The sequence below is a fragment of the Spea bombifrons genome, chromosome 3 (assembly GCF_027358695.1).
Source record: "Spea bombifrons isolate aSpeBom1 chromosome 3, aSpeBom1.2.pri, whole genome shotgun sequence".
NCBI classification, from domain to species: domain Eukaryota; kingdom Metazoa; phylum Chordata; class Amphibia; order Anura; family Pelobatidae; genus Spea; species Spea bombifrons.
In genome coordinates this window covers 73,818,900-73,831,587 of record NC_071089.1, presented here as the reverse complement: position 1 = coordinate 73,831,587, position 12,688 = coordinate 73,818,900, and the positions used below count along the sequence as shown (strand labels likewise).

The following is a 12,688-nucleotide window of genomic DNA, read 5'->3' as shown; positions in this document are numbered from 1 at the left end:
AGTAAAAAAAAAACAAATTCAAGTTTAGCTATTAATGTGTTAGCAGCACCCAAAATTTTTATTGCACGGAACTGGAAATTAGAAGAACCTCCAACTTGGCCACAGATCTTACAACAAATTAATTATCAATATCAAATAGAGAAACATTTTTTTCATACTTCATAACAACATAAAAAAATACGATGTAATGAATGTTAAATAGATCACTCTATGAAATTAAATAATGAATATGAAACGGTAAATAATTTTATTTATTTATCATGATACAAACCTGTATACGACCATTGAGATCTAAGAATGTATGAATTTTCTTCTTGATATTGGAAAACTGTTTTTTCTTCCCTTTCTTTATTATTATTAATTTTATACTGAAAAGATTAATAAAAAATGTATATATTGAAAAAAATAGAGTTGCCATCTGTCCAGGTTTTACCTGGGTAGTCCCTGAATTAAGAGGGAAATCCAGGGTCCCTGATATAACTTTGTGTCCCTGAAAATGCTGGGCCAGTGGTCATGTGAGTCAGAATCATTTTGAACAGCCTTTGGACAAGTGAAAGTGGGTAACTGCCACAATAGCAGGACCCTGGAAAGATATAGCTATGTTTTATATTTTTCTGACGTAGTCAATGTCACCACTCTCAGGCAGTTAAAAGGTTTTCCTCTCTGTCTTGTTCTCTCTGTTTGCTCTTCCCCCCTACCTTTTGCTCTAATCTGCTCTCTCATGCTGTTCTTTTCCTTCCTTTTTTTCTCATCTCTCCCCTCTCCACTACTTCCTTTACTTCTTTCTGTCTTCACTTATCTCTCTACCCACTCTCACCTCAATCCTTTCCTTCATCTTCTTTCTTTGTTTTTTTTTTGCCCTTTCCTCTATTTTCACTTTTCCTGTACTGTCCTTTTACTTTTCTCATGTGTCTTTTTCTTGTCCTCTTATTTCTTTTTTTTCTCTCTCCTCTCATTTCTCTCTCCTCGCCCCTTTCTCATTCTTTTGTCCTCTCTTTTCTCTCATGACTCCCTCTCTTTTCTCTTGTATCTTTCCTCTCATTTCTCATTCTTGTTTCACTCTTTTCCTTTCTTGAATGACTCTTTTCTCTTCTGTCTTTATTCTCTCCCCGCTCCTTTCTCGCTCTACTAAACCAAACAAATCAGCTGTCACCAGTGAAACCACACCCATAGCCATACCCGTGACCACACCACCAGGCTTAACTCTCACAGTGGGTCCATGAAACTGTTGGTAAAATGTGGCATCCCTATATTAAACAGTGTTAAATTATGCAATTTATACATTAAAAAGAAATGTCCATGCTGCACAATTCTTCCATGCCTTTTGTATTCACTTATTGCGTATGTAACAGGACATGTCACTTAATAGTCATCCAATGCACACCAGATAAAAACATAGAAAAATTAATAGACATGCCAACCAATGCCAGCTAAACAACCAACTACTGATATTTTAAAAGTGTTTTTCAGCTAAACAGAAGGATGTGTCACTTTGAACTCACACTCGGTCACCCAGATTGTGTTTTGTCTTTGATGGCATCCTACAAAAAAAAATGGATTTCAGATCAAGCCTGCACAGAAAGGGCTTAAGTCTGTAAGCATGTTAAAGAATCTAGCCACCCCAGGTTTACATCTCTATCTAATTCAGTGTTCTTGTTGTGTAGTTTTATAGAAACGAATGGGTAATTGATGAGTGGTGGGTGCAGATTTGAGATAAGATTCTGTTTATTTCAAGTGTCGGTGCCTGGTAATTAAATATGGCTTTTAAGGGAGAACTTCCATCATTAGTAGAATCAGATTGAAAGTTTTAAAATGGTTTTAGTTTTTGCATTTTCAGACAGCATCATATTAGCCATTTGTTTGTGTTGCAGCTCTGTTATCTTAGCCCACTGTATGAGACAAACTACTGCCTTGCGGGAAATATAATATTCAGTTCTAATCACCCAGCCAAACACTCTAGCTATAGAGAAACTAACTTTATCAGCACCGCCATAAAAATATCACAAGTGACAACAATGGAAGTTTATTGGGACAAATTGAAATAAAATCTACATAACCTACATTACTCTGTATAGAACTGTTTATTATGCTCAAAAAAGAAAAAAACAAAAAAAAATTCCCCACATGAGACTTTTCCTTTTAATAATAACGATAATACTGCACCTTTAAGCAATTTGGGTTTTAAAAAATAAAGACAGAGCATAAGATATATCTATATCTCTGTTTCATTCCGCTCTGTTTATTACTTTCTATCATTGTTACCTATTTACAATATGATGAAAGCAGCCATATGCCATTGAAAGGTTAAACTACCTTGTAGCCTTAAAAATATTTTCTTGCCATGTAAGAATATTAAATGCAGTATACTAATTATGGGATTTTTCTCCTCTTGTTAATGTTTATTTTTTTTTGTACAGACTGGATTTTTATTTGACACTGTACTGTTCTATCAAATTAATGTAACAGCATCATTAAATATACATCTCAATAATCAAAACAAAATGTAAGATTCAATTAATTTAAAAACATGCTTTTAGGTGACTTAAAGGCCTGACAATTTTGCAAAATCTTAGATTGTTTTCAAAGTTGGTCCATTAAAGATGAATTCTGTTAGGAAGAAAATTGCCCTTTTTAACTACTGTAAAAACGTAATGATTTAGGATTAAAAAAGATGAAAGCCCATAAAGATCAATCCTGCTGTTGATCCAGAAGTATGCAAAAAAACCCACACAACTCAAGAACTTTTTAATTGTGTGTGTGTGTATTCATATGAAAAATGATATATGTAAATCTGCTGCCACTTCAGTAAATCTGCTGCTCGCTCCTAAAGAACCTAGATACTGGATCAAATGATGTACACAAACCTGGGTTACAATTACAGTTGGTTTCAAATAAACAGGCATATTCTCAAATTCTTAATTTTAGTAATATGTGCGGCTTTAATGGTAGAACCACTGTTTCTCTGTTTATCCCTGTTACCTTTTATTCATACCTTATTTTTAGTTCATATTTGGCATATTTTGACAATTTCATCTTTTTTTATTTTCACATTATTGTTATTGTCCATTATCTCATGTTTTACGTATGTAAGAGACACTCCAAATCCAAGGAGGGCACATCATATCCTACAACCTTTTCCTTGTGGATCTTGGTGGATCATTCTAATCAAAAGAGTTTTCCAAGGAGAAAATCAACCTCAAACCCCTTAAAGTACATATACTATATATGCAGTATTAATTTATACTTTATCCCCTATCAATATATATACAAATAACATTATTGGTTATTGGGTCTTCTTAAATACCCAATTAAGCTAAACACACACACACATATATATATATATATATATATATATATATATATATATATTGAATATAGATACATAGACACAGTATATATATGCATATGCTGACCCTTATGTCTCACTATATTACATTTAAAATGGAATACTGTCTTTTTTGTATCAATATCATATTACATTACATTTATTTAGATGGTGCCAGCAAATTCTGTACCACTGTTGCAATAAAGGATAGTAAAAAATATAGACAATATAAACTTGACAACATTTAAGGTCAAACATTAAAAGTAAACAAAAAAAATCTAAGAATGCTAAAGTATACATATATTGACACCAATGGATATTGTATACAGACTTCCATGCACCTCTTAAATTAACAATTTCTCTTCTGCAAGCTTTGTTTGCGTACATCTCTTCACCTGCCCCCTCTTGATGTTATGTATAATGGCAGCAAACTGATATTGAACCAGTTTTCAAATTCAATTAACTTTTTGAGGTAATAGGCCTAATTTTACAGTAAACACTCCCAGGTTCTACAGATGCAGAGTATTTGTCACATTTACATGTTTCAGATCATCTAACTAATTTTAATATGAGAACATAAGTAAACACAAAATCCAGCTTTTAAATGAGAATGTAATTTATCAAAGGTAAACAGTTAATCAAAACCTATATCACCCACGTGAAAAAGTAATTGCCCCCCCCATAACTGGTTGGGCCACCTTTGGCAGCAACAGCTGCAATCAAATGTTTGAGATAACTGGCAATGACATCAACATCGTCGTGGAGGAATTGTGAACACTGACCATAACTCAGGCAAGTGAGGCCTGCAGTTCTTTACGTGTTAGTCTGGGTTCTTGCGTAACCTCCAGGATGAGTCGTTGATGCGCTCTTGGAGGATTTTGGTAGGCCAGCCACACCTAGCAAGTTTTACCACTTTTCCAAGTTTTCTCATTTGTAGATAATGGCTCTCAGTGTTGTTTGCTGGAGCCCCAGACCCTTATAAATGGCTTTGCAACCCTTTTTAGACTGATAGATGTTTGTTTTTAATCTGCTCTTTCATATACTTAGATTGTGGCATCTTTGTGCTTTTTAGAGACCTTTTAGCCTAATTCAATTTGCAAGACATGTTCTATTTAATTGATGTTTACATTCAACAGGGCTGGCGGCAATCATATCTAGGTGTGTCTAGTGAAATTGAAATTTGGTTAATTGGTTGATTTAGTAACAGTTACTTTTTTCACCTATGGCCAGGTAGGATTGGGTAGGCTTTTTACTTCTACACGTGACATGATCATTTAAAAACTGCATTTTGTTATCTTTATAGAAGAAATCAAGAAGGGGCAAATACTTTTTCACATTACTAAAAGCACTGAAGTGATGCTTTGAAAATACAAGATGGATGCTAGTGTTTACTTACTATATTCATGCTTATATACTATTCACTAGTAAGATGATGGTCTAGTTAGGTCCATAGCTTTCTCATTAACATATGTAGATAATTCAGAATATCAAAAACGTAATGCTTCATGCGTGTGTGCGCGCATTTATTTATCATATGCTCTTTATACCCTTTACAGGGAATTTATTCATGGATGAAAGATCAAGGCAGGTGAAAATAAAAGTACAAAGACAGAGGCAGACAATTGGATCTAGTTCCAGTCAAGAGCTTGAGCGAGAGCAATATTCTAAGGTAATTTTATACATTGTATTTTACGTTAATGCTAATAATCAAATGTATGCTGAGAAGATTTTTCTTTCAGTATAACACACTTAGTAACTGTCAAACCTTTTTCTAGATGCATTGTTAAAGGGACAGTGTCCTAATCAGCCCCCACCAATGCTTATCAAATTACTTTGTATTCTTAATGCATTCTTCAACCTTTACTGAAAAATAAAAGCACTTACCTTTAGGAGGAGCTACAGCTCCAGAGTTGCAGGGGACAGCCCCATCAAGCAGCCAGTCAGTGGCAGTAGAATGCTCCCATTCTACTGAATCCCTTGATGCATTCACAAGGGGAGAAAACTACACTACATGGCCAAAAGTATGTGGACACCTTGTAACCACACCCATATTAGCCTGTGGAATATCTCATTCCAGTACCATGGGCATTTGTATGGAGATGCCCCCCCCCCTTGCAACTCTAACTTCCTCCACTCTTCTGAAAAGGTTTTTCAAGATTTAAGATTGTGTCTGTGGGAATTTGCACCATTTAGCTAAATGATCATTTTCAAGGTCAGACACTGATGATGGACAAGAAGGCCTGGCTCCCAATCGGCATTCTAATTCATCCCAAAGGTGTTCCACATCAAACTCAACAAACCATGTATTTATGGACCTTGTTTTGTGCACATGGACACAGTCATTCTCCTGACATTCTGCCAAATCCAGTTTTGTCCTTTCAGATAGTGAAGTGTGTCTGTGCTAAACATTGCAGTAACATTTTGTTTTTTAAATTTTTTTGCGAACACATTGCAGTATTTCAGTAGATTTATTTCCCATGACATGTGCAAGTACAGAAACAACTCTTGTTTTGTATTCAGCAACACCCCAGAGTACAGCAACACCCCCAGAGTACAGCAACATCCCACATGCATAGGTATGTCATGCTTTTCAGACATAGTGAGCCACAATTGGAACAATTCTGTTTTGAAACTTGGAATTTTGACAGACCACTTTTTTGGGTCCATAAAGAGGTCTTGCTTTCTATTCAGCAGCACCCCCAAAAATTGCAATATCCCACATGTCTGGGTATGACATGTTGCATGTTTAAAACTGGAATATGCATATTTCAGTTTTAAAACTTTGAATTTTGACAGATACCTTCCCTGGGGCCATGTCTCATTGGAGGTACTGTAAAATATTTATTTACATTTAACCCCAAAAGACTAAATATTGAGGGTTTTTTTGCTCTACCTTTTTCACATGTAAAGCACATTTTGAGATTCACACTGGTCTACCTGGAACAATAAATAAAACCCAAAAAATAAATAATCTCATGCTCCTCCTGAGCATTGACATTGACACCTGGAGGTCGCAAACAAGGCAATAAAGATCTTGGTGTCTAGAACATACACAGAAAAGTGCTTCAAACTGCTCCACAAAGCATATCTTACACCTAAGATGAGGGCTTATATCGGTGCCAGCACCGATGGCAGGTGTCCTTAACACTCAGCTTCATTGGCAGATCTGATGCACTGAGTCAGGCCTTGTCTGCATATCTAATTGATCTGGTCCCAGCTCTTTGCCTATGCAACCACAACTTTTAACATGCTTTCACCTGATTTTATTGGCAACAGGAAAAAAACAGCTTTATTTCAGTGGATACACAAAACACCCCCAAGTGTGGAAATGGCTCTTTCTTGGTTTCACTATATTTTTAGGATGGATTGGATTAAATCGGCTTTACATAAGGAAGAGCGCATCTTAGCCTTTTTCAAACACTGGTGGCTCTATGTAAACACTTCTGACCACCCTACCACCTTAATACATTTCCAAGTCTATACCATTGTTTTTCAAACTTACTTAGGGTATAGATGTGTTTTGAGTTTTTATCAGCATCAACAATGTTTTCTTCTCTTATGTTTTATTATGATAAATGGCTGGTTCATGATGGATCAGACATATGTATATTCAAAGTAAAGGATAGCTACCTGTTTTCTCAGTATCCCAACCCCTATTGCTGTCTGATTGGTTGCTACAAAAATGTAAATTTTCATTGATGAATGAGAACAATTTTTGCTTATTTTGAACTTAACATCACATGTTGTAAACATGGCCTGTTAATGATTATTAAAAATATTTTTAAAACATCTCCCACTTCTGCCGAGCACATAGAAACCACATATATGTGATATGTCAGCGTTACACAGCAACAAAACACCCCCCATGTCATATCAGTGCAAAAATGTTGTTTTGGGGGTTTTTCCTTCCTAGAGGCAATTAAGAAAAAAATTGATTGTCTTTCTGTGGGTTTGGGGACATTTTTTATTTTCTTTCTCAGTAAGTGATTATATCTAGCGGTTAGAGGTTAGGGGATAATGTAAGAGGTAGCAAATTGAACCATCAAATTAAACACTGACGAGATGAGCTTTTTATGGCACTTTATTTACAAGATGCTGTATCTTTAAAGAAATGAGTTGTCCAAGTGAAGAGATGTAGATGGAGAAGAGTAGATCCACAAGAACTGAACCCTGAGGAAGACCAACAGATAGCAGTACTGCGGAGGAGCAAGTTCCAGTAAATGAGACACTAAAATTGTAGAGGATCAAGCAGAGATTTTGTGGAGAGAAGCTTAGTTAATTATGAGTTTAGATACCAATGGGAGAAGGGAAACTGGGTGGTAGTTTAATGAGAATGTGGGATCAAGAGAAGGTTTCTTTAGGATGGGAGAGATGATAGCATGGTTAAATGGACATGGGAACATGTCATTGTAAAGAGGTAAAAGAGATTTGTTAGCATATCAGAAGGGGTTGACAAGACATAGGCTAAAAGCATCTTATGTGATATTGGAGTTTATTTTATTTCTCTTGGTAGCAAGTAGTATGAAATCAGTTATTGAAAACAGTCCACTGAAATAACATAAGAAGTTTTATGGAAATACCAATGTCCAATCTCTATTAATATATTAATATATTGTCTGCAGCAACACCAAGGTTTACACAATACTGTTCATGCCAATACGGAAAAGCTGTTCCTGCATGTACAGCAGTCCACCTTAGCTTACAACAAGCCACACATGAAAAATATTAAAGAACATTGGCCCTGGCTTGATATTATTATTATTATTATTATTATTATTATTAATATAACCAATGCTACCAGTTTTTCCATGGAAGACATTTGCTACTTTCTGGGGTTGGCACTTAAGAATGCCTGGTTACATTGATAAGATTACATTTTTCTACTCACTATAAAGGTACTGTTCCACGCATTTTGTGGAATTTAAACATCTTAGAAAAAAATGCTATGTTAGAAACTAGTAATGTTAAATGTTCAGAAATAACTATATCAGCATGGGATGATTGTTGGCACAAAAACTAAAAGGTTTTTTATTTTATGTGATTTTTCCTTTATAGGAAGTGATAAAACAAACAGATCTGCTGAAGTTTATTTGCTTAATATGCACAATTAATGTTAGTCTTGCCCAAACAGAACCTTGTCTAAAAACAAAAGATTTAAATCAGTTGAAAAATGTGTATACTGCAGTGTAAACCTAGACTATACCGTATTTTTTATTGGCATGAAGGTTTTCTGTGAAGTGCATTGTTCTTGGTTAATTTGTAACATGTAATGGAGGACAAAAATACATTGTCTTTAATTTGTAAACTACTTCATAAAATACTGTGATTCAAGATGATAATGAATCCATGCATCGGTTACCATCTAGTGCCATAAAAATGAATGTGATGAGCGGTAACACAGCGTGTGGTTTAAACATATGTGCATATTTTTATTCCTTTTTCTGTCACCCAGTTAGACTAGTAGTTTGCCATTGTTTCCCTTTTGTTAGTTACATACTAATTTTTATGTAAACATCCCAAACCTTTGCGAATTCCCTCAGTATGTTTGGCAGTATTAGGTCCCGAAGAATTAAATAAAATAAAAATTAGCTTATTTTGTGGTCATTGGCTCAGATCAATTGCATTATTAGAACACCAGCCACAATATCACATGTGGTAATTTACTTTTAAATCGTAATGTTTGGGCAGTAGCAGTTAGAAATACAAAATTGTTTGTATAAAAATCTCATTAATAAAAGTTTTTGGCCCAAGTAAACATAGAACACATTGTAAAGTTAACACAGTTCCATCCAATGTGGATTCTCAATTGATCCAAAAACATTGTACTGAAATGTAGACTGGTTAAGTTTCTCTGTGTCTCTGATTTTTCCTATGAGCCCTTTTTCTTATCTTGCACATACAATAATACCATCTAAAATAAAAATAAAAATGGTAGCACTGTAAGATAAAAAAATGTGATTATGTAGATTCAATGTACATGTATGGTGGTACATACATACACAGACAGTATAAAAGAACACATTGACCCTTCTAGCCCCGTCAAACCAATTTTTACTCATTAATCCTATAGGATAACTTTGTTGCGTGCCTCTTCTGTGTCTGCCTGTACCATGACCTTTTTGTTCTTAGTATCTACTACCATTTATGTGAATTGCAATTAAATATAGTTTACTATTTTGTTAATTTTCAAAGAGTCTTTATAACTGAAAACACTAATAAGGAAATTTCCTCTTTTAGGTTACTTACAAATAACTTAAATTTGTTTCTGACAGTACATAAAAATATGTGGATTATTTTTATAAATAGTTTTTGTATAGGAGTAAATTGCTAATCGTTAACTTTATGCTACCTTAAAAGAGCAATAATCATAGTTAAACAAATGTGGGTCAAAATTTAAATTACAGTTGGCCAATTATTTTGCAAGTTATTTTCAAACGGGATAAATATAGATTATGAGATGGTGAATATTAGGTACAGCACATATTCGAGATATTGGTCAAATATCATGTGCTCCTGCTATCAGCCTCTTCCAAGGAAATAATTTCACCTTTAGGCTTCACTTACACCCTCCTCAATTGCATCCTATCTCTCATGGTACCTGATATTTGCTGTGCCCCCTCTGGGTCCAGCTTCTCCCCCTCATGGGTTCCAAATAAAATGTATGTGTGGGGAGGGGTATTTTGTTTTATAAAGACAGGATTTAAGCAAAATAATCAAATACATTTAATTGTTTCAAACTTTAATAATTAAGGATTTCTCCATAGTTAGTGGACCCATATTGTCAATAGTGTTAAATGTTATTGTTATGATGTGCCATATTTTCCAAACTAACTTAATGTCCGTTCCTCTGTCTTCAGTACAACACGCATAAAGATCAATACAGAAGTTGTGATAACGTCTCAGCCAAATCTTCAGATAGTGATGTCAGTGACGTGTCAGCCATTTCCCGTACCAGTAGTGCCTCACGCCTAAGCAGCACAAGCTTTATGTCTGAACAGTCAGAGCGGCCTCGCAGAAGACTCTGGTAAGTGAAGCATGCAGCTGCCCAGATGTAGTATAACCCAGAAAATAGAGGGTTATAATAAAAGAAGAAGAAAAAAGAATGTGATGGAATATCCTTTGCATTATCAAACACAAATCAGAGAAAGGAAACATGTCTTACCCTGCTTTGTTTTGAGGTTATAGTATAACTATAAGATTACAGAAGTTTAATGAATTATGTTTGATAATATGTGTGTGTAAGGGTTCACCAAGAGAGCTGTAGTAACTCTCAGAGATCACCCAGATGTATCCTGCTGTCCCCAAAATCACTTCCAGCACCAGTCAGCATGCACACCTTGGAACCCTGCCATGTGTACACAAAAAGTAGACACAACTTCCTTCAATTGAGTACTCCAAGAATATTTTTTAACAGAATATAGCCTATTTATTCACAGAAACATCAAGACAACAAGTTTTAAACAACAGAACAAAAGGGCCCCATCACATCAATACATAACTGAATTACATCACAGAAGATTAATAAGATTTAACTAGAACAGTTTAAAAACTAACTAACTTAAGGTGTAGGGAAACAATAACTATGGAAGGGCTCTCCCATGGTGTGAGCAGATAGTCTTTGTACGTTTCAACCTGCATTTTTACAAGTGATCTCCCACACTTCCCCCACAGGAGGAACCCTGGCCCAAATGCCCAGGCTGAATGTGGGCAAGTGCCTGGCCCAGCAATATAGTTCAGTCACAGTATGATTATGCATGATCTGTGCTTGGTTTTGTCATATTGTTATAGGAAATAATGTGATTATAAGAACTACAGTCTAATTTGAGTTTTGTATATGGTAATTTTTATGTTATTGCTAGGTTCACTTTCTCTATTTTAATAGTGATAGGGAACCTGGTGCTGAATAAATAAAATGTAATTTAATGGAAATGTAAAAATAAATATTTCTATTTGAGTATTAGGTACAGCGCTGCAGTCTAATTAAGTCATTTTCGTCTAAAAAAGTTATTGCCTCTATAGACGTAGAGTCAGGGCACTTACCACCAGTATTATACAAACTTAGTGTGTTTGTCTAGCTAGATATAGGTAACAGGGCTAGAACACATACTCATGACAAATATGCAGCTGTCTAAAAATATATTGTGTGAAAACTAGAGTTTATTTAAAACAGAAAATAACAATAATTTTAAACTATTTTTTATGTGTTTTTCTGCTTTTTGTCTGGTTGTTGGTAGTTTATGAGCCGGTTTTCTAAGCTATGTTTTGTTGAGTATTGGTAGCTGAGTAATTCAACAAACTTTTGCTATAGAGAAACACAAGGCAATTATTCTTACATGACAATATTTTTTATTGGATGACCTGTGACAATGTCTGAAATATCTGTTATCTACTTCCCTTGAAAAGGAATAAAATACTATATATAAAATAAATATACTATAAAATAATATATATGTTTCTCTAGCATCATACTAGTAGCTGGTTCTGCTAATTATAAAGAAAAGTTGGATAATGTATTAAACATCACACTTCAAAATTGGGCAATATAATATAAGCTCTCTAAGGATTGTAGGATTGCGTTTGGAATATATTACAACATACTATTTAGCTCTGCTAAGCTTCATTCAATTATCATAATAGTTAAAATTAGATTAAAGGTTATTCGAAAATGAAAGTTCCCAGTTTTCTACCAAAAGTGATCCATTTTCTTTGCAGATTATAAGACTAATTAACTAGAACATTTGGTAATATAACATGCCTGGTTTGATACTGTTGGCAGATGTCAATTCGTTTTTATAATAGGCAATTAGGTGATCTGATACACTATGGACAAAAGAATTGGGTCACCTAACCATTATACCAACAGGGACTTTTATGACATCACATTCAAAATACATAGACATTCATATATAGTCAGTCCCCACTTTGCAGCTATAACAGCTTCCACTCTTCTGGGAAGGCTTTCCACAAGATTTTCTGTGGACATTTTGACCCATTCATCTAGTAAAGCATTTCTGAGGTCTGGCACTGATGTTGGATGAGAAGGCCTGGTTGACATTCTCCCTTCCAGTTCATTCCAAAAGTGTTTGACAGGCTCATGCTGGAATAGTAAAGGGCCTTCCCCAAACTCTTCCTACAAAGTTGGAAGCATTGCATTGTCCAAAATGTCTTGGTATGTTCCCTTCAGCATACCAAGTCATTTTGAACAATGCAATGCGTCTAGCAGTTTGGGAAAGGTCTTTTCTATTCCAACATGACTATGCCTTGGTGCACAAAGCAAGGTCCACAAAGACATAGTTGGGTGAATTTGGTGTGCAAGAACTTAACTCTTGACCCTGCGAACCAGGCATTCTCATCCAAGATTGG

The 12,688-nt window shown here is 35.0% G+C and overlaps 1 protein-coding gene across 1 annotated transcript in view; it reads left to right on the top strand.

Moving 5' to 3' along the window:
* Positions 1–12,688, top strand: part of RIMS1 (regulating synaptic membrane exocytosis 1) — a 157,603-nt gene that overhangs the window by 109,413 nt on the left and 35,502 nt on the right. Inside the window, exons 24-25 of the mRNA XM_053461071.1 lie at positions 4,882–4,994; positions 10,183–10,349. Coding sequence (XP_053317046.1) covers positions 4,882–4,994; positions 10,183–10,349 — 280 coding nt within the window. The remainder of the gene's footprint in view (positions 1–4,881; positions 4,995–10,182; positions 10,350–12,688) is intronic.